Genomic DNA, 21026 nt, shown 5'->3' with positions numbered 1-21026 from the left:
CAAAGGCACGGAATAATTTTTTTTTCTTAGTCATGCACGCAGTGCACCTCACATACAAGACTGGCTGTACTCATGTTCAAGGCAAGGGAGACATTGGTGTATTCTCTGCTTTGATGGCTGTATATCTCATGTCCTCGAGCACACACCGCAGGACTGTAGTCATAGACTCACACACTTTGCTCCCATCCTCTGAATTAATGTCCATCTGTGAAAATGCAAAATAGATCTGCTGAAACAAACCAATTATGTGAAAGTGAAATGATGGTTTGAACAAATTTGAATTGATTAGGTTGATTGGTTTTCTTACCCATGTGAAAGCCTTGATGGTACGACACAGAAAAGCATCCTCGACCTCTTTTGATATTGTCAGCATCTGAGCCATGCACTCGAGTATGCAGGTTAATGTTTCTTTGGGGGGCTGAGAGGAGATTACAGCTCGGGTTAAACTTAACACTTTTACAATGGTTTGTGGTATTTCTGTCAAATTGGAATCGGAACACAGTGAGGTCTGACCTGGCCAAGTGTGTCGAGAACAGTTTGAGCATCGGTATTGTCAGGGTTTAGGGATTTGGCGTCATGGACCGAGATGACTGGCTCTTGAAGCTGCTCCAGCCAGGCCCACATGAGTCCAGTCAAGATGAAGGGGTCTCGCTCCATGCACAGCCTCACCCAGGCGCCGCCTTGATTCAGCTCTGCCTGCACACATTTAGGCACTCGAGTTAGACACTTAACACACACTGAGGAGATGTATGCAGGCGCAGCGTGTTACTGCTGTTACGTTTCTGTGTTATTACACCAATTCAGAATTAACCTAGCCCGGGTTTGGTCTTTCACTGGACTGTAGCAGTGAGACTATTATCTGCAGTCTGTCATGCAGGACCCAGCTGGCATTTTATGTTAAAAAAATAGTTTTCTAACATTTGCTGCATTTCTACAAGTCTTCTATAAATACCATTTGCTACTATTGTGCATTAGTTACCTGCCAGGCCAACAATTTGCTCTTGTGCTCTTCTTGCCCATCAAGTAAAAGGTCCATTGCCAATGCCTGTGCCACAAGCAACCTCCTGGATTCTGGAGACAACTCTGACTGCAGAGTGATATAGGGAACCTCTGAATGCTCCTCCTCTCTACCTTTAGATGCTGGCACATTTATTGACAGATGTTCTCTCTGCTTTGCCTTCCATCTGGACAACATGCTGCCCTTCTTGATAGGTTGAGTGTCTCCCACTGACTCACTTCGCTGAATTGTTTTCCTCTTCAGTTTCCTCAGCACAAATGTTCCATCTTTTTGGCTTTCCTCATTCTTGACTTGCCAGAGGGAACCTGCTGAGTTGTGAGTCAGATCAGATCGGTTACTGTTCCCACCTTCACTCAGGGATGCTGGGAAAGCAGCCCCCGACTTAGAAATGGAGGTCAGGTGAGGTTGTGTTAGGAGGTTTAACTGTGAGCCCAGCCGCCTCAAGTCAGACTCACTGTAGCTCAGACTTTTGCGATGGTAGAAGATGGGTGGCTCATTGAAATGTCTGGGTAAGGTGGGCGAACCAGGCAAGCGGAGCTTTTTTTCATACAACTCGGGTTCCATTTGCTCGATGACACTAAGAGTCATTTCTATGTCATGAATATCGGGGGCTTCCAGAATATCCTCCTCAATCACCTCCCGATTCTCTGCAATGTCCAGCAGCAGCCCACACACTAGCTGCACAATCTTAGGTAGGTGCCTCAACTGCTTCCTCTCAGAGCCATGCAATATGTTTCTCTGGCGGTTCAGGTACTGGGACAGGGTGACTGGGTTAGATCGAGGCTCAGCGCAGGAAAACACGCTTCTCAAAGGGACAAGAAACTGAACAAATTCTTTGACACAGCGCAGCTGACCGCGGGTCTGGATGGAATTTGGCCGTTTGGCACGCACATACAAAATGGCCTGGTTAGCAGTCATTCTGGTGGCATAGGCCAAGAAAGATGCTAACAGCACACCTGCAGGCAAGAGAAAGACAACAATAAACTCGGAGTCATGGTGTGTAGATTAAAGATCAGTCTTATTTTACAAATCTACCTGTTCTGCCAAGACCGGCATGACAGTGGACTGCTATCTTCCCCTCCTGCAGTGCAAAGGACATCACCTTCACCATGTCCAGCATCGTGGTGAGGTTGGCCACGCCGTAATCACTCCAGCCAAAATTGTAGAAGTAAACTGAAATTGTAGCAGTTTTAGTTTCCCTTATATAACAATTTGTATTTCGAATAAAGACCTGCTTCAATACGTACTGTTGTTTTCCATGAAGACCTCTGGGTGGTATGAAAACCCGCTCTCCGGCTCCAGGGGTTTTCCACAGCTCGCATGCTCTCCGGGTATCTGTAGGTTGATCACGGTTTTAATACCATTCCTTCAAGTAAACACACAGAGTAGTCCGTTATTCCCAATTCCTCTGCTTTCTTAGAGAGACTGAGAGCTGCAAACGTTAAAACAAATACCTTATGAATTGATCAATAACGTTATACTTTTCAATGATTTCTGTTGAAGGTCTGGACATAGCAAGAAGCTGGTCAGTAATCCTAAAACAACAGAGAAACAGTCAGAAAGGTGTATGAAGGGTAGATACAGCTCCGCACCTTTCTCCGTCGACCTATTAGAGATTATTTGGAAAAGTGACAAAGTAATAATGATAATTTACCAGGATGAGTAGAGGCCTTTTATGGCCTGTTGCTCTTCACTCCAGTAACTTGGGTTGTCGTACTTGCAGGTTTCCCCTCCACAGCCGATTGAGCATTGCATATGTCCAGGGATGACATGTCGTATAGCTTCTCCTACTATTGTGTATTTTGCTCTTGGCGCTTTTACTGTAGTTATTTCAAGGGGAAAAGGAAAGAGTTAAAATGTGTAATCACACAAACACGTGGTCACATGTAATCAGCATTTTGACTGTAACTAATTTGCTCTCAAAATGCAGAGTATACATTTTAGATTTCAGAGTTTTCTGAGGTGAGTAAACATTTTAATACTCTTACAGTCTTTGTCTGTGTCTGTTGTCTCTAGCAAATCTAGGTTGCACTTTGACACCTAAATAGATAAGAGGTGTCTAATCCTTGCTTGGCACTGCAAGTCTGTCATCAGGACATTATAGTAAAAATAGCCGCTCCTCTGACAGATTTGAGATGCCTTTTAACACAACGTTTGGCAAGGCAAAATCCCACTTGTAGCTGATTAGACTTGAAATTAGTCATAAAAAAGCTACATTTTGTTGAGTTGTTATCTTTACTTACTGTATTCCATCAGAGATCCACCTGCTGCGTTTACATTGAATGCCATATGAACATTCACTCAGCCTAACAGTCATCGCAGAGCCTGTACACACAAATGATTTACTTTGTTTTATTTCACAACACACTTCATCATATTGTGACACATTTTTGAGGCAACCTTATCTTGATCCTAAAATACAGCACAAAGAACCTAGTGTCACATCAGTGTCCCACATATAAACATGTAACTACTATACACAGTGAAAGTATTGGTTTGAGGCTAAGTGATCAAAATGCTTCTATCTTTGTCAAGACACGCTGCAGAGAAGCACCTTGCGGTCATAATCAAAGATTAGCGTCATAAATCTCATCAGGTCACATATAAAGCAAAGATAATCTATTTCTCAGGATTGGCAAGCTATCCTTCTTGGCTGATACTTCTGTGCCTCATTAAGTACAAAAGGAATCACCCTAGTATGCAAAACAATCAAGTTTGAGTGAAATGGCTCTAAAAGAAATACATTCACTCTAACAGTGAATGCAAAAAAAAGAAAAGAAAATAGTGCTTTAAGCAAAAAGAATGATTTACCTTGAGTAGTTGAGATGAGCTGCTCGTGGCCACTATCTCAGAATGGAAATGGTTCACAGCTACAGTTGCCAGCATTTCTGATATCAGTCTCCAGGGCTCTTACGCTGCCTTTACTTCTCTGGCAATCTGAGAAGTCAATCCCGTGGCCTTCCTGATTTGAACCTTAACAGATTATCTCTGTGTGGAGAAGTTGGGCAGCACAAGTACCTTCAGGATCCCATGTGGTCTTTTGTGAGAGGCCATCTATGACAAATCAGGTATGGGATCAGATCAACTGCAGTAATTTAAATGGTAGCAGAGATTTGGTGTCCTTTGCAATGTGCTCCACACAAAGGCTCCTTCTGACACTCGACAGCTCCCAGGGGGGTGAACAGACTATTCTTGACTCCTCCCAGATTAGACTACTAATCTTATTACGCTGAGGTATAAAATAGTACCCACTCCTCAACAAAACTAGATCTACATAAGGATTGCCTATGGGTCTACCACATAATGCGTTTGTTGCAGCTTATTATCGTCACTTACCATTAGACCCAACTGTTAAACAGACCAGATTCACAACGTGTGGAAAGATTATTTCATTAACAGTATAGACGTATTTTGTTGTTAGATGATGTAAATTTGTTTGGGACTTTTTTCATGGGAGATTTTACTGGATTTCTGAAATCAGCAAACTTAAGTTCTGATACAGGCCTTATACAAACTGTGTTACCTAGTGACATTGCAAGTGGATGAAATCTTATTGGCTTACCTGGCACCTTACTGAAGCTGGTTAGCTTAGGACGTACAAGACGGGATCAGTTTATCAAATAGAGCATTCGAAGAGACATCAAAGCGAGAGTACTGCTGTGAAAATGAGAAAAAATGTTCTTAGACTTATTCATATCTGCACTCAAGTTTTGAATGTCTCTGTAGTGTAAACAAAATTACCTACACCTCTAAGGTGTCTTTTTCATTTCTTTAAACGGGATGTAGGTTCTTGGACGTAGGATCCTGACCTAATTTTGATGTTTTGAAGAAAATTCTGCTTTCTTCTCAATTGTAGTTGTTCAGAAAATCCCCGCTTTAAACATAAAGTGCACTCTCACTGAACTCCAAAATCACAGTCTACTGTCTTATTTGAGCTTACGTGACAAAAACATAATAGAAAAAATATGCAACCGGCAAAATGTGAACATTAGATAAACACTCACATCTGTAAAGGTCTGTGAATATAATTGATCTTGGAAATTGTTCAAATACATTTCTGATGATTCTTTTGCAATTTTTTTCCCCCTCTTGAAACCACATTTTCCCTGTAAACCAGAAACCAGGGACGAAGGCACAACGTTTCATCAACACACACTACTAAGCTAAATTAATGTAGCTTAGCAGTGATATACTGAAGTGCATGGACAGGAGCCAGCAATATGACTATCACTGTAAAATTTATTTTCTGGAAGGAAAAAGGTAAATACGTTTTTGTTTTTTTTTTCCAAACCAAACCAACAGGTTTTTTTTAAGCTCACAGGTGACAGCAGAAATATCTTCACAAGAGACATATTTTGGAAAACTTCTAAACAGCTGTGCAATGCTTTAGATTTCATCTGAGCACTGTGAGCAACTCTTTCAGACCATAACTCTTAATGCTCCTGCTTGGCCAGCCTCGATGGAAGAACTTGTCACTTTTTTGTTTGTTTGTTTGTTTGCTGGTAATGAACCAAGTTGTTATGGAAGTCATGCTGTAAAACAATCAGCAGTCATGGAAGAAAAATCTTAATCCCCCTCGGAATTATTGCGTAACACTGTCTTTTCTTCTTCTTCTGCTTGAGTGGCGGCAGAAAAGTAGTACCAGCTAAAGTATCATGGGTAAAAGGATTAGTTACATCGAAGAAATGTCCTGATGAGTGTTAGATTAAACTAAAACCGGTTGCTTGTCAGCAGCACATCCTTAAAACACTCTTGTGTAACATTTCAATGATTTAGCTTGTCAAGGCAAAGATAGCCAAATATATTTGTTTCAAAATGAATTAACAAACATGTTTTCATCAGTAAAGTATATTCCTGTATCCAAAATGTAATTATATAATTAGAATATCACAGTACATGATAATCCCAATGTATTATAATATAATAGTATTGTTATGATATTATAAATGTCTTCTTATTATCATTACTTTAAATGGCCTTGTTCGTTTATACACAGAAGGAAAACCTGTCAGCCAGCTTGCAAGATGCCCCGCCACAAAATGTACAGACGCACACCTAGAAACAAGCTACCCTCAATACCATTATTTACACTTTTTTGTCTTGTTACAGCTTCAGAATCTTTGCCCAGAAAAATTCAATTTCAATTCAATTGCTTTCATGTAGCACCAAAATCACAACAAATCTCAAGGTACTTCAAAAATGCTTTGCAAATAAAATTGATTACAATCCAATTCATTGCAACCCAATAGAATGAATGAATTCTAAATTAGTCCAATTCATACAGAGCCAATTAAAAAAAAAGCAAAGGAAACTAACAGATTTCATTGAAACTTCTCTTTGATCCAGTTTCCTGTCCTGAAAATTGCACGATGCGGCGGCGGAAAGAAAAAAGAAACATTTACCAGGAAGAAACCGCTGGCAGAACCAGTCTGTCTCTGTCAGCTGGGGGCTCAGAGGACAGGACGGGAGAGGGGACAACAAGCACCCTAACACTAGGCCAGGGATACCTGCTGAGAAAGACAAACACAAGTTAATGACAGCAATAATGTCATTAACTTGTAATGGAGAGTAAAGAGAGCAGAGGGAGGAGAGGTGTATCGTGGGAGGTCCCCCTGCAATCTAGGCCTGTAGCTGCATAACTATGGGATGTTTCAGGGTCACCTGGGCTATCCGTAACTCTGAGCTTTATCCAAAAAGAAGATTTGAAGCCTAATCTTAAAAGACACTCCTGAGGCGCGTAGTGGCAGCTGGTTCCACAAGAGAGGGGCCTGATAACTGCAGGCTCTGCCTCCCATTCTACTTTTAGAAACTCCAGGAACCTCAAGCTAGCCCGAGAGCAAAGTCCTCTGTTGGGAAAATATCAAACTATATGATCTTTCAGATCTGATGGAGCTTGGTCATCAAGAGATTTAAATATGAGAAGAATTTTAACCCTTGTATGGTATTTAGGCACAGCTTTTTGTTCTCACTTTCTTTTTTAGATGTTATTCCATGACATAATAAAAATCAAACATTTTCTCGCTCTATATGCTTTACACCTGCACATCAAAGGGGTGAGAAAAAGATAAATACCTCTAAATCACAGTACAGTCTTCCAGCATCAGTATGACCAAAATATTTAGCTACCAGAGGACTTTGGAACTCATATTTGAAGAGAGTCAGGCACATAGCGATGTGGAAGAGGAAGATGTCCAAATATGAGGATAATTTAGATCTGAATCTGAATTTGAAGATGACCTTCACTCGGAATATGCACCACAAGGAGCACCACAGGTGGCCACTGGAGAAACCCAAGAGCCAACCACTGGAAGAGCCTCACAGACATATTTGTCTAAGAAGGGACAAATTGAATGGTATTCATCCCCAGTGACAGAGCCCCCCCCCGTTCAGCTGCTAACATAATACGGATGGTGCCAGGGCCTACATGATTTGCAGTGACTTATGTTCAGGATATCAAGTCATCCTTTGAGCTGCTGATTCCTGACTCAGTTCAGAAAATTATTTTGGATATGGCTAATTTTGAGGGGAGACCTGTTTTTGGTGACCAGTGGAAAGAGATAGACATCATGCATCTGCATGCCTACTTTGGCATCCTCATCCTTGCTGGTGTCTACAGGACAAGAGGGGAGTCTGTCAGGTTGTGGTGTGGAGGGAGGACACGGATGCGGACTTAAAAAAAAGGTTGATTTAACAAAAAAACAAAGTTCAAACTAAAGCCGGATTCTAAAAACGTTGCTATAAACAAAACAAAAAAAGAACATGGCATGGAATAAATACTTAGCTTTGACAAAAACGTGGAAATCATGGGAAGCCGGAATCCTAGCATGGGTATACAACTTGACATCAAACGAGGAACCAACAAACAGACAGGGGAGACCGGAAACTAAATAGGGAGTGAGAGTGATTGGAGAGTGAGTGCAGCTGAGGGAAAAAACACAGGTGAAGTGAGTGAACTAATAAACAGAGTGAAGGGAAACTAAAGCATGACAAAAAACCTAAACCTGGACTGAAAAACATAACCTAAACATGAAACTAAAAACGTGAGTCCATGGGTGTGACAGAGCCCCCCCCCTCAGGGGGTGGATCCCAGACAACCCTTAAGAAATCCGAGGGTGGGAGGGAGGGGCTCGAAGCCGGTCAGGCTGGGGACCAGAAACGGGTATGTGGTACCGGCTTCGGGCAGCAGGAGGCGGTGGTCTGGCGGACGCCCAGACGGCATAGCAGGAACAGGCGGTGGTCTGGCGGACGCCCAGACGGCATAGCAGGAACAGGCGGTGGTCTGGCGGACGCCCAGACGGCATAGCAGGAACAGGCGGTGGTCTGGCGGACGCCCAGACGGCATAGCAGGAACAGGCGGTGGTCTGGCGGACGCCCAGACGGCATAGCAGGAACAGGCGGTGGTCTGGCGGACGCCCAGACGGCATAGCAGGAACAGGCGGTGGTCTGGCGGACGCCCAGACGGCATAGCAGGAACAGGCGGTGGTCTGGCGGACGCCCAGACGGCATAGCAGGAACAGGCGGTGGTCTGGCGGACGCCCAGACGGCATAGCAGGAACAGGCAGTGGTCTGGCGGACGCCCAGACGGCATAGCAGGAACAGGCAGTGGTCTGGCGGACACCCAGACGACATAGCAGGAACCGGCGGTGGTCTGGTTGGCCCCCAGACTTCCGTTGGCGCGGCGGCAGCAGGCGGTGGTCTGGTTGGCACCCAGACGTCCGTTGGCGCGGCGGCAGCAGGCGGTGGTCTGGTTGGCACCCAGACTTCCCTCTGCGTGGCGGCAGGAGACGGTGGTCTGGCGGACGCCCGGACCCCCGATGACGTGGCAGTAGGCTGTGGTCTGGATGGCACCCAGACTTCCGTCTGCGTGCCGGGAGGAGGAGCCGGGGACCGTCCCACGGTCGGCCGGGCCTCCGACGGGGGGGGGGGGGAGCCCCCCCTTCAAGGGATGGATCCCAGACATCCCCAAAGTCTGGGGGTGGGAGGGAGGGGCTCGAACCGGTGAGTCCAAGGGCTGGGGCCCCATGGGCTCTGAGGCTTTGTCGGGCTCTGCCGTCTCGTGGTCAGGCCCGGAGGCCTCTTGGTCGGGTTCGGGGTCAGGCCCGGAGGCCTCTATAGCTGGGGCCAGCTCGGGAACGGCTGGGGCCGGGGCCAGCTCGGGAACGGCTGGGGCCGGCTCTGGGACTGGTGGGTTGCTGGACACTGTGGCTACTGGGTCCGGGGGCTGCGGGTCTTCTGAGGAAGAGGAGGGAGAGTCACCGTACAGCTCAATTACCTCGTGCGGCTCCAAGCCAAAAACGTCCAGCGAGGCATCGCGCTGCACGGTCCCGGCGTGGTTCCATACACCCTCCAGGAGGTGGTTCCACTCCCGGAGCCCCCGCTTCACCGAAAGGAAGACCAGGAGCTCCGCAGCCGCTCGCAGCCTGGCAAACGCGGAGTCCTGGTCAATGCTTCGCCACAGGTCCGTATAGAGGTCCCAGAACCGGTCGGAGTCCGCCGCGTCCATATTGGTTGGTTCCTTCTGTCAGGTTGTGGTGTGGAGGGAGGACACGGATGCGGACTTAAAAAAAAAAGGTTGATTTAATAACAACAAAAACAAACAAAGTTCAAACTAAAGCCGCGGCAAAGCCGGATTCTAAAAACGTTGCTATAAACAAAACAAAAAAGAACATGGCATGGAATAAATACTTAGCTTTGACAAAAACGTGGAAATCATGGGAAGCCGGAATCCTGGCATGGGTATACAACTTGACATCAAACGAGGAACCAACAAACAGACAGGGGAGACCGGAAACTAAATAGGGAGTGAGAGTGATTGGGGAGTGAGTGCAGCTGAGGGAAAAAACACAGGTGAAGTCAGTGAACTAATAAACAGAGTGCAGGGAAACTAAAGCATGACAAAAAACCTAAACCTGGACTGAAAACAAACATAACCTAAACATGAAACTAAAAAACGTGAGTCCATGGGTGTGACAGAGTCGACTGATAGTCTGTGGGATGCTGGGACAGGGAGAGCATTTTTTAGAGTCACAATGTCTCTGAAAAGCTTCCATGTATGCCATGTGTTCTCCAAGATAAGCATGATTTATGACACCCAAGTATTAAGTATAGGGAATTTTTAACATCAATTATAACCATGTGACAAAAAAAGAGTATCACACTTCCATTGGTAATTGTGTTCTAGTTGAGACTGATTGTATTCACTAAACATATATATTATCTCAGTTGTTTGAAATTGAGATAAAGATAATATATGTTAATGGTTTATGAAACAATTTTTTTTTGTTAGAATTGTTTTTAAAGCCCCAAATATGTCCCAGGTCAATTTGACCCGAGGGACACCAGAGGGTCCCAAAAGTGAAGACCATACAAGGGTTAAATCAATTACACAAATTTAAATGTTAATAAAAAAAACTAATATATGATAAACTCTAACTAATAAACAATTGAATAACTGAATAGAATATTTACCTCGGTCAGCTATAAAGAATAAACCTGTTACTTTAGATATTAACTAATGGAGAGGAGAAGGTGACATTTTCCAGTTGTTAAATGTGTGATTATCACATAAACTGTGCGTGGATATGCACTACGTGTGCGTTGAAAGTTTAAATGATCTACTTTCCGACAGATGGCAGCAGATATACGCCTACAATTTCTACAGAGGCCGTCTGTTAGTTCCATTTCTATGCCAACAACCGGTTCGGTTGAAATGTTTCCGTGCTCCACATAAGCAAGTCGCAAAGACTCATGGGATATGAGTTTGCGAGGCAGTGACAGTAGGTTACTGCCCACGACTATCAGCTGTACTTTAACTACATTTCCCTAAAAGCACTACGAGAGGGCAGGAGCTTTCCCAGCTGATTGCGTGGGCGTCTCATTTCAGCAAACGGACAGTTCAGCTGTTTCAAACAAGACTACCGGAAATGGAGCCATCCTTCTTTCAAAATTAAGCACATCGGTTTTGTTCGTTCGAGCAAAAAAAAAAAAAATCGATCATTTTTGCACTCAACACATAGTTTTCCAAGCCTATAATTTGTTAAATTGTGTCTAAAGATTTAATCCAAATGTAATTGCGCTCACACGTGTGGACTGAGGGCTAATTTCTCTGACCAGATTGTATTTTATTTTTAAAGCAAGAAACCGGAAATAGTATATCTGGTCTCGGGTCTTGGCAGATGGGGCTGTGGGTCCCGGCTCTATCGCTCTGACAAGCCGGGGAGAGGCAGGGAAAAAACGCTGGAGCGCAACGATGGAGCGGTTTTAAGAGATAACAGCGAAGTCCGCTGTCAAAGAAAAAATAAGCAGGGTCATCCACATGACCAAAGAAATAAGGTGTGAAAATCATGCAATTTAAATATCGACGAATTTGAGCAACCGCTTCTTCTTCAAGGTTACACCGCTTGAAGACGCCCCATCATCTTCTCATCGCAGATCAGCTAGCGCACGTCGGTTGATCTTCACCGGTACCGATCATGTCCGTGGAGGAGCGGGGCTACCCCGACGCTTTGCTGTTGCTGGAGGCTGGGCCAGAGTGGCTGCGGGCAGAGATCGAGCGTCTCTCCCGGGAGCTGAGTGAGACCACCAACGAGAAGATCCAGGCAGCGGAGTACGGGCTGGCGGTCCTGGAGGAGAAGCAGCAGCTCAAACAGCAGTACGATGACCTGGAGGTCGAGTACGAGGCCATCAGACAGGAGCTCGACCAACTCAAAGAGGTAGGCTGTTTGACAAATCACACAATATGACGACCAAATCCCAATATTACTTTGGATTTATTTATTTATTGCCAAACAAAATTCTCCATATCTGCATTTTCAACATCGCTGTTACGTTGTTTTTATTAGTTCCTGTGATCCTTTCATTCCGATCGGTCGCATTCAGTGTTTTAATCACCACGCTCATTAAAGTGGTTTGCTGTCACATTTGAGCAATCATCAGCCCCTCATCCTACAAGGTCAAAACTTCAAGTGGAGGATGGAATACTTCCTGTCTGGAGGGCTCTACACCCCCACCCCTTCTGTACTCAGGGTGTCCCCACTGCACCGTCACCTTTATTTATTTATGCCTCCTCTTAAAGATCATTGTCTGGCCGACTTCTTAGCTTAGTGTGTGTGTGTGTGTGTGTGTGTGTGTGCTCTTTTTGTCTTTGTCTTTCGGCATATTTTAACTGTTTGAAATGTCATCTGAAGCCATGTTTAACATTTATACATTGAGGACAGTTTGATGCTTCACATGTTGGTTTGATATCTTGTATGGGGCTTTTACTGAGCTCAGGCAGGCCCTGAAAATGAGAATTGGTGCTTCAGTTGGGAAGGGCGGGAGTCTGAGCAGTTTGAATTTTGAACCTTCCCGCTATAAAGTGAACAACTTGCAGAGGAGGCCAGGCGAGTTACAACCGTTGGGGAATGGAAAGAATGTTGAGGGTGATGGTTAAACCGGCCCTTGAGAGTCAGATAAAGGATGTGTCTGTTTTTCTGAACAATGGTCCAGCTTATTCCCCACGTCGTATCACGCTGTTTCCAATTTTCTTCACCAGAGCAGGAGCTTGTCACTGTACTGTGATTGAAATGGGGAGAAGTATGACATTAGAGTGATGTCAGATAGAAAGCCCCATCAACTGCTGCTTTCCTCTCTGTACCCACGAGTAATCATAGGGATAAAAAAAGCAGATTCCAGCTTTGTCACACAGGCCTGTTCATGGTTGCTCACATCCTCCTGATGTATGAGTTCCTCATGTGGGCTCTCCCTTCGCAAACCAACCAATAGCTGACGAGAGAGCTTACTTCATCGTATCCCCCTTCACTCCCTGCCAGAAATCTGCTCATCGCCTCTTTGGGTTTTTGAGAGACATAGCAATGTTTTCCAGCTCTCTGCTTCTCCCTCTTGTCTCTGTCTTCCTGTGTCCCTCTCTCTAATGGCTGTTAAAACACAGAGGAGGAGGAGGAGGAGGAGGTCTTTGGGCTGTCTCAGCAACTGCTGCTCGTTTTTCCCATGCCTTTTTCTTGGCATGAAGATCTAGCTCTGTCACAGAGGAATGACAGCAAAAAGCTCTGAAAAGAAGAAACGGTCGGAAGAACCAACCCAATTGAAGCAAATTCAAAGAAACAGGGGGGGTTGTTGGGGAATTTTTCTTGTTTTTGCGGAAGTCGTGTTAAAAGAAGACATCCAAAAATTCAAAAGATTGTTTCTGGTCAGCTGACTCATAATGGAGTCCAGGAGACATCCATCTGTGTGGGTATTAAACCTCATCGCAGAGGTTTTTATTCTTTTGGCACAATGTAGGTTATGTTGGTAGCAGATCAGATGCTAACATTTAGAAGGCCACAGATATGTTCTCCTTCCTCCACTACCCAACCCCCAAAGCCAGCCTCTGTATGAAGGGCAGAATTGATGCTATCACAAGACATGCACAAACACACTCTGACATGCCTCCCCGCATCCTCTTTTTTACTTTATTGTCTGATGGCGAGCAACACAACATTAGCTACTGTCTCACACTGCGATGAAAAGGAAATACTCAGTTTCCATCCACAACTTAGAATTCAACACGTCACAGCTGTGAATGCCAAATGCCATATCAATCACCCTTACAGCCTCTTTTGTTCGTATACGTGAGGGGGTATGTTGGTCAAACTCACCCGCATGATTCTTCTAAAGCTTTGACAAAAGCACGCGAGATAGTTCTGTGGTCAGGTGTAAATGCTATGCTGCCGTGGGTACACAGACACTGTTTACACTGGTGGCAGTAATGTTTGAGAGTTTCAGCCCTTTTTAAAGACTCAGATGGACTTGAAAAGATTGTCTGGGAGATTTGCAGCGTTGCTAAACACGGGATCCCATCCAGTGACCCGGCACCTCCTCTCGTATTTGCTGGCATGTGCAGACGCAAGACCAAAGAAAATCCTTGAGATTTGTGAGCGCTCATGGCAGTTTTAATGCGCATAAACTCTAAATCAGAAAACAACATGACAGTGAGTGAACTGCTACCATTTGGCCAGTTTTCACTTCCTCACCCATACTTGGACAGGACACTTGCGCATATACACCCACCCACGCGCACACACACTGCTCTTGAGGCAGGGAGATGGAGGAATTCTGTCCATTTCGGTTGCTTAGTAACAGCCCTTCTGGTTGCCTTGATTTCAGCGGCCGTCCTGCTTCTTCAGCAGGTGCTGCTGTCTGTGTATGATGAGCAAGGACTTGGCTTGTACACACAAAGCAGTTGGTTTGGAAGCAACTCTGCTAGTAGTCCTCACAGAAAATTCCTGATGTAGGTATAATTTCTGATGGCTGTCTTTCCGCTTTCTGTATCGCTTCGTAGCCCTCCAGGTATTTCCTTGTGTATTGACTGATGATGGCATTAGGAACGTGCTGCAAATGTGTGTTGGTTCCCCTTAATCCTTCCTATAACTGTCAGGTCATTGAAATGCATTACATTGTGGTGACAGCCACCATCGCCCTGCTAGATAGAGCTATCCATCTGCTACAGTAGTCTTAATTGGAGTTACTTGGTCCATTGCCCATATGTCTTGGACTACAGAAGTACTTAGGTATGCTTTCCTGACCATGCGTCCTATAATGATCCTGAAGTGATTATGCTATTTTTCCTCAAGGATATTTTGGAAACATAATATAAGCATATGATTAGTACATAATACGCTGCTCCTTCATAGAACAGTGCACTCAAAAAAGCCACCTTGGTATGCCTGGCTGCTTATTAAGATGTGACTGAGCAGTGTGGACAGTTAGTCATACAGATTGCAGAGTACAGCTTCAGTCATGAGGTAAAGTAGCTTATGGCATCGTACTATGCTGCAGCTGTCTTAAGAGTATAAGGTGAGGTTCCCTCAGCTGTTGGTCTTATACTTTATTTAAGCCACTAACAGACGACATCATGTGCCACACCCCCAGCTGTCAATGCAGGTGTGAGAGCTATACAAGCTCCTGTGACCTGGAGAGATTTTGCGAGCTGTGCTGAGTTTGACGTTCAGCCCTCCCGTGTTGTGTGTCATGTGATGAGCTCAGTGGCCACAAAGACGTCATCCTCTCTCCAACAGACAACAGACCTATTTTCTTGAATTCATTTATTTTATGAGACTTGTTCTTTCTTTTTCTGGCCTTCAGACTTATGAAGGCCTCGAACTCCTCCTGTCTCGTTGTGCCGCCTGCGTCAGATATTGGACAACATCACAGGTTGTCTTTCAGCAAAGCAGCAGCTGTGTAATGCTTTGTGGAATTCAACCAGGCAGTCAACGCTAAATATTGTTAAGCTCAGTCAAACCTGGGATCTCTGTGCTCGGCCCTCTTTCCCTTTGTGTGTTTTAGCCCACTGGGGTTAGCTGGTCTTGAGTGTCACAGATGTAGAGGGGGTTAAATGGCAGCAAAACACAGTGTGTGACAAAGAAGAGATTGAGAGAGGCGTTCCATTGTGGTTCAATTTGAAAGGATTGGTCACTTTTGTCCCTTTTGAAATGGCAAACTACTAAAGGATATGTGCCAGTGTTCTTAAACAAAGCTATCTGCTCTGACTCTAAGCCCTTTCTATGAAGTAATATGGATGCTGATTGGACGTCAATAGAAAATACGAGGACACAAAACCCGTCTGGGGTTTTATATGAAGAGTCATAAATAAAGTCATTCTCTCTTTACAGAATTGTTTCACCACCAGCTGTTTGTCTTTTTCTTTTTGCGATTTGATCTTACTTATTTCAGCTATTCATGTATTATAAAACCAGATACTGTAACTTTCAGCCTCCCTAATGGCTTTCTCCACCCCTTATTCAATCATCAGCTTTTTTTTTTTTCATCATTTCTATCTGTGTCCAGTCATGTTATCTAGCACCTAGCATACGCTAAACCGTTCAGTATTGTTTGGAATATTCTGATCTGCCCTTTTACTCATGATATTTTGCAAAATGGCAGAGCTGCAGTTAAGGGGTAATCTTTTCTAAATGGCACTAAATAAAGTCCCAAATCCCCTACACTCTGGGCATAAGAGGATGAATCCCAGCCGCTATGTGCAGGGCTTACAGCAGTCTGGGAGTCTGCCAGGCCCAGCCATACTTACTAGCAGCTTCCGCAGCCAGGGACAGGTAAAAGGTTTTTGGGGTAATGCTGCACAGAGGCTGTCAGGTGCTGGGTTCTCCGCCGTCTGGCCCATTAGCCTACTGCAGCGGCTGCCAAGCCGAGCAATCTGTCTGTCGGTGTTGGCTGGCCTGGAAATGTCCCACAAGAATCTCAATTTCAATAAAGTTATTACAGAAAGAAAACAGTCTTTATTATAATACAGTGAAATTATCAGCCAACCCATTAAGTTTCCAGACAGCCCTGTTCATGTCCAATATTCCCTCACATTCTGTCAGACCGTAGTAAAAGAATAATTACATCTACCTTGGATGAAGTGGTCCACTTTTTGATTTTGTCCTTGACTCTGATATAAAGATGCCCCTCCAAAGTTCAGACAGGGGTCACATTTACGCAAGACCATTTTTGCGTGGATATTTGAGTTTTCCTGACATTAGTGAGTGCATTGTTTGGACTGTTTTTTTAGGCTCAGCATATAAGCAATGAAGAGGTTCAAACAGAAAAACTCATTTCACAGTCGGTGGTGGAGAGTGTAATCTTATTTGCAGCCATCTGTTGGAGCATTGGCATCAGAACCATTGACAAAAAAAACCCAAAACTAACAAAGTGATCAAGAACGCTGGCTCTATGCTGGGTACTGCTTTTGAGCTGATTATGCAAAGAAAAATGTCGCACAAAATCGCTCAACATAATGGACAATGCAGCACAGCCTCTACATAACGGAGTAATAATACAACAGAGTGTTCAGTCAGAGGCTTCATTGAAGGAAGTCATTTTTGCCACCAGCAATGACTCTGCACAATGACTTTTTTACCATGATAATGACTTAAAACTGTGTTGATTCTTTAAGATTAAGATTAAGATCAGATGTATTGTCATGCATACACACAAAATTTGTCCTCCGCTTTTTTAACCCATCCAGGTTGGGTACCTGTTGACACACACACGCACAGGGTCACACACTCAGAGACAGATGCCAACCTGGAGCGGTGGGCAGCCATTCACAGCGCCTGGGGAGCATGGGGGTACGGTGCCTTGCTCAAGGGCACCTCAGCCGTGACAAGGAGGTGGACTGACATCCCTCCAGCTGTCAGTTTCACCAATCTTTTTGAGTGGCGAGAGTGGGAATCAAACCGCCAACCTCCTGGCTATTGGACGACCGACTCTTAACCACTGAGCCACTGACGTCATCCCCTTTACACATCACAAATAATTTCCCTCTTTGGGACTAATTAGGTATTATGCAGTTCAGTTCAATTTGTGTAGCCGAGCATTAGTGGTTAGTGGTGCAGAAGGAACATTTCATACTCGTGTAAGTCACAGTTTACTGAGTATTGACATGGCTGAGGTTTCTCACTGAAACTACATGTCAGGCCGTGCCAGAAATAGTTGCATTGTGAGTTTTCATGGCAATGTATTTTTCTGATTTTATGGTGCCATCATGTCACGTTGTTAAACTACAATTAAATGGATAATTTGAGTATTTTCTTAATCTGCCCTGCTTTCAAGTACGTATGGCAGATTCATAGTAGGCTAATTAAAGCCTGTATTTACGAAGTGACTAAATTCTTCTTTTGGAATACCGTCTTTTTTAACAATTAACGCGAGCATTCACTCAAATCAGAAGTGTATGCAGGGACACATTATGGCAGCCCAGCAGGGTCATGATTCTGCTACTGTAATCCAATTACTGAAGACGAGATCCAGATCAGGCAGGAGTCCAGGCTAAAAGCAGAGGATGAGGTCATAGTAAAGGCCGTGTGCCTCGTACAATACAGCATGGCTCACTCAGGCAAAGGTCAGTCTCCAGCTTTCCTCCTTCTAAACTGCACGCTGGCTATGAACAGATAGAAATCTGTTAACAAAGATGGGCAGTGTGAATGCAGGGGGCGGAGCTGTATGTGTGAGCGGAACACAATGGCTACTTGCACACTCCCACGTGCCCAGTTATCTTTACTGTGTAGTTTCAGTGTGTCCTTTGGATCACGTTTTATACTTTCACAAGCTGATGAAAACCTTGTCTGCGCTTTTTATTGCGCCAAAGATATTGGTTCATTTTTTGCACTGATGGGATTAGTATTACTCGAGCTTTTAAGAGCCACAAATATTTTTCTTGTCAAGACACTAACCTGTAGCTTGTGTCAGTTTGCTGCACGGCAATACAACCTCACTTTTTAAGCTTTAGGTAACTGAAGATGCCATGTTATACAATCTGTGTGGCGGATACTCCGTTCTCCTCTTCAGACACATGGGCCTGTTAGCTTGGGGCCAGTGAGCCGCTATTTATTTGGTTACTGTGATGTCTTACATAAACAGATGAATCAGCTGGGTGTGTGGGTAGAGCATAGATTTGTGACTGTATTTTTTGTGGACCCCGTCTGCATTATTCCTTAAAAACAGCCCAAAGATTAAGTTTGTGCCTTGAGTCCAAACAGCATAGCTGACACAGAATGGCACCCAATAAAAAACACGTTATAGTCCTCCAGTGCTTGTTTTCAACTTTGCATGATAGTAAGTCTTAAGCGTTATCTTAATCACAAGGAGTCTATCAAATCTTTCTTCTTCCGCCTATTGAAATGAAGTCCGAGCTCACCTCCCCTTCCCCTCCAGCTCTGCATCCTGTTTACTTGTGAGAAGTCTTTTTATGGCGGACGGGAAGCATAAGAAATGTGGCTCTGAGTCAGTCCGGATATCTTTTAGTGGATCAGAGGAAATAACCACATGAAGGAACCACAAGCAAATCACCTCTATAACAAGGGCTCAGTCTTGTAAATAAATAGTTTCTTTTAAAATGAGAGAAATATGTTTACCTGTCCCTGATTTCAGGGTTCATTGTTCAGGGTTTCACAAATATTGTTCATCACTTCTTTGTTTTTGTTTTTGTTTTCCATGTGCTAAAGTAAATCAGATTTGTTTGGTCATCAAAAGATTTTCCAATGCACTGGGAACAGTTCAAACTTGACACTTTTTTTTGTCTGCAGACTTTAAACTCATCACAGCAGGAGCCCAGATATGCGCCACGTTTAAGGTTGCTTGACTATCCTTTGACTCCTAACATAAGGCATGTTCAATTGTTCCAGTTAAGGGGGTATTTTTAGATTGTGAGGCATACAGTATCCCCCGAGAACCAACTGATCAGAGGTGGTGGTGCAGGCTTCTTGCACATGACCAGAGGGAATAAATTTGGGGTAGCTGTTAGTAAACAGATGGTGTGTGCCCAGACCCCGCCCCTAGATATACGCCCACATCTGAAGGGTTTGACATGCCACCCACCCCCAATCCCCTGACTGAGTTTTGTTCCCCGCAGTTTGTTCCAGGCTGCTCTCCTGTTTGAAGCAGTAGATGACAAGATCTAAGATGTAAACAGATTATTTTCTCTGATGACTTGATTACCCTCTGTCCCACCCGTCTCTACTTCCTCTGAAATTCTTCATAATCCACCCATAGCGCCGAAGTTATTCACTGACTTGCGAAACAGTGCCTCCTATCTCACCTAAATTAATCAAACCACAGGGCAAATTCTGAAAGGATCTCCCTTTTTTTGATTGGCCATCTAGTCAAATATTAGCAAAGCCAATTTCAAAGGGGCTTCCCTTCACCCAGGGGGTTTCCCTTTGGTTCAACACCACGGTGCAGGGAACAGCACTTACTTCTAACACGTCATACTCACTCCCTGCCACTTTCCTCCTCTCCCCCTCGTCTTGTCCCCCCACCCCCTCAGGCCCCTATTGTAAATAGGCTAGTGGGTCTGGGTCCCCCATGTTGTAGTGTGCCATATACCGAAGTTTCATGGAGCCCACACTTCGGTCCCTTCAGGCATAACTGATTAGGAGAGGTAGGTAGAAGGTAGTAGAAAAAGAGTAAATGGAGGGGAAGAAGTCAGGCAGGGGGTAGATGCTGCAATAACAACATTAAAGTTCTGGGTTGGGGACATGAAAAATAGGTGGGTTTATAATTGGATGTGTACCAGCCTCTCAGGGGTCCTTGAGAAATTTGGATAGCAGACACAGAAGGGGAAATAGGTTTTAAGGGAGGGGTTGCTGGGCAGCGCATGGATTTCCTGTGGGAACCAGCTTGTTCTTTTAGATGGTAGACAAATGGGTATTCCTCTATGAGCTGGCTTAATAAAGGCTACTCAGTTATAACTGTTTTAGATAATCATAGACAAGGAAATTATATGTGTCTAATTTAACTCTAGATTTTGCTGAACAAACAGAATTTGTTCAACATTTGTTTGAGACACTGTATTTTGACCTTCTGTATGTTTTTGTCTTTTCTCTGTTTTACTTTAAGATCCGGTTGTCAAAGAGAGGATTGAATCATTTGGAATTGGCCAAGTGTTGTTTGACCTAAAGGAACTTACTGTGTGCTGTAATGCAAATGGAAAACAGAGATTTGTTTGCTGTCAACAAGCACTGAATTGTATGTGATGTAGTGCTGTATTTGCACACAAATATGATCCATTATGTGCGTAGTGGTGGTGAGCCCTCACCTTATTCTTTGCAAACTGACATGGTCTCATATGGAAGACACGACCTCCGTGACCCGAGATTTAGCCTCAATGGTACTGGGAACGTGCACACAGTCACATATGAAATTTAATTAATGTAAATGGGCGGGGTGGTCATTATTCTCTGTCTGGCCAGGACGAAAGGCAGACCCTCCAGAGACTCTGGGTCCCGCAGTGTGAATAGAGAGATAAGAGAATAGAGAGGTAGGAGAGGAGCGTTAAGGACCACACGTGGAAAAGGCTAAGTGATAACTTTAGCCTTGTTCAAGACTGCTGTGGAGGTAATGGAGTGACTCTGGAATGACGGATCGTTGCATTCAAGTGACGATATATGAGGCATCTTGAATTGAAAATTGCAGGATAGGCAAATCATGTTTCTGCTGTCCCTCCCTCATTATGTCAACTCTTCACCCGGAT

General features: G+C 44.3%; 2 protein-coding genes across 5 annotated transcripts in view; one reads left to right on the top strand and one right to left on the bottom strand.

Annotated features, from left to right (window-relative positions):
- Positions 1-76: 76 nt before the first annotated feature.
- ptpdc1b (protein tyrosine phosphatase domain containing 1b) lies at positions 77-9521 on the bottom strand. The gene is made up of 10 exons (XM_075475511.1): positions 9228-9521; positions 4581-4605; positions 2673-2838; positions 2473-2553; positions 2266-2384; positions 2054-2191; positions 980-1974; positions 514-696; positions 308-418; positions 77-205 (listed from the first exon to the last, which is right to left on the bottom strand). The coding sequence occupies exons 1-10, from the start codon at positions 9519-9521 to the stop codon at positions 77-79; spliced, it is 2241 nt and encodes a 746-aa protein (XP_075331626.1).
- A 1667-nt stretch (positions 9522-11188) lies between these two features.
- LOC142389770 (protein bicaudal D homolog 2-like) overlaps positions 11189-21026 on the top strand; it is a 40275-nt gene continuing 30437 nt past the window's right edge. For all 4 annotated transcript variants that reach the window (XR_012770414.1, XM_075474847.1, XM_075474846.1 and 1 more), the window contains exon 1: positions 11189-11730. Coding sequence is in view for 3 of the 4 variants with exons in the window: in XM_075474847.1 (XP_075330962.1) it covers positions 11491-11730 (240 nt within the window). In the remaining variant the exon portion in view is untranslated. The remainder of the gene's footprint in view (positions 11731-21026) is intronic.

This window comes from Odontesthes bonariensis, chromosome 10 (genome assembly GCF_027942865.1).
Source record: "Odontesthes bonariensis isolate fOdoBon6 chromosome 10, fOdoBon6.hap1, whole genome shotgun sequence".
NCBI classification, from domain to species: Eukaryota; Metazoa; Chordata; class Actinopteri; order Atheriniformes; family Atherinopsidae; genus Odontesthes; species Odontesthes bonariensis.
This window is presented reverse-complemented; position numbering and strand designations above follow the sequence as displayed.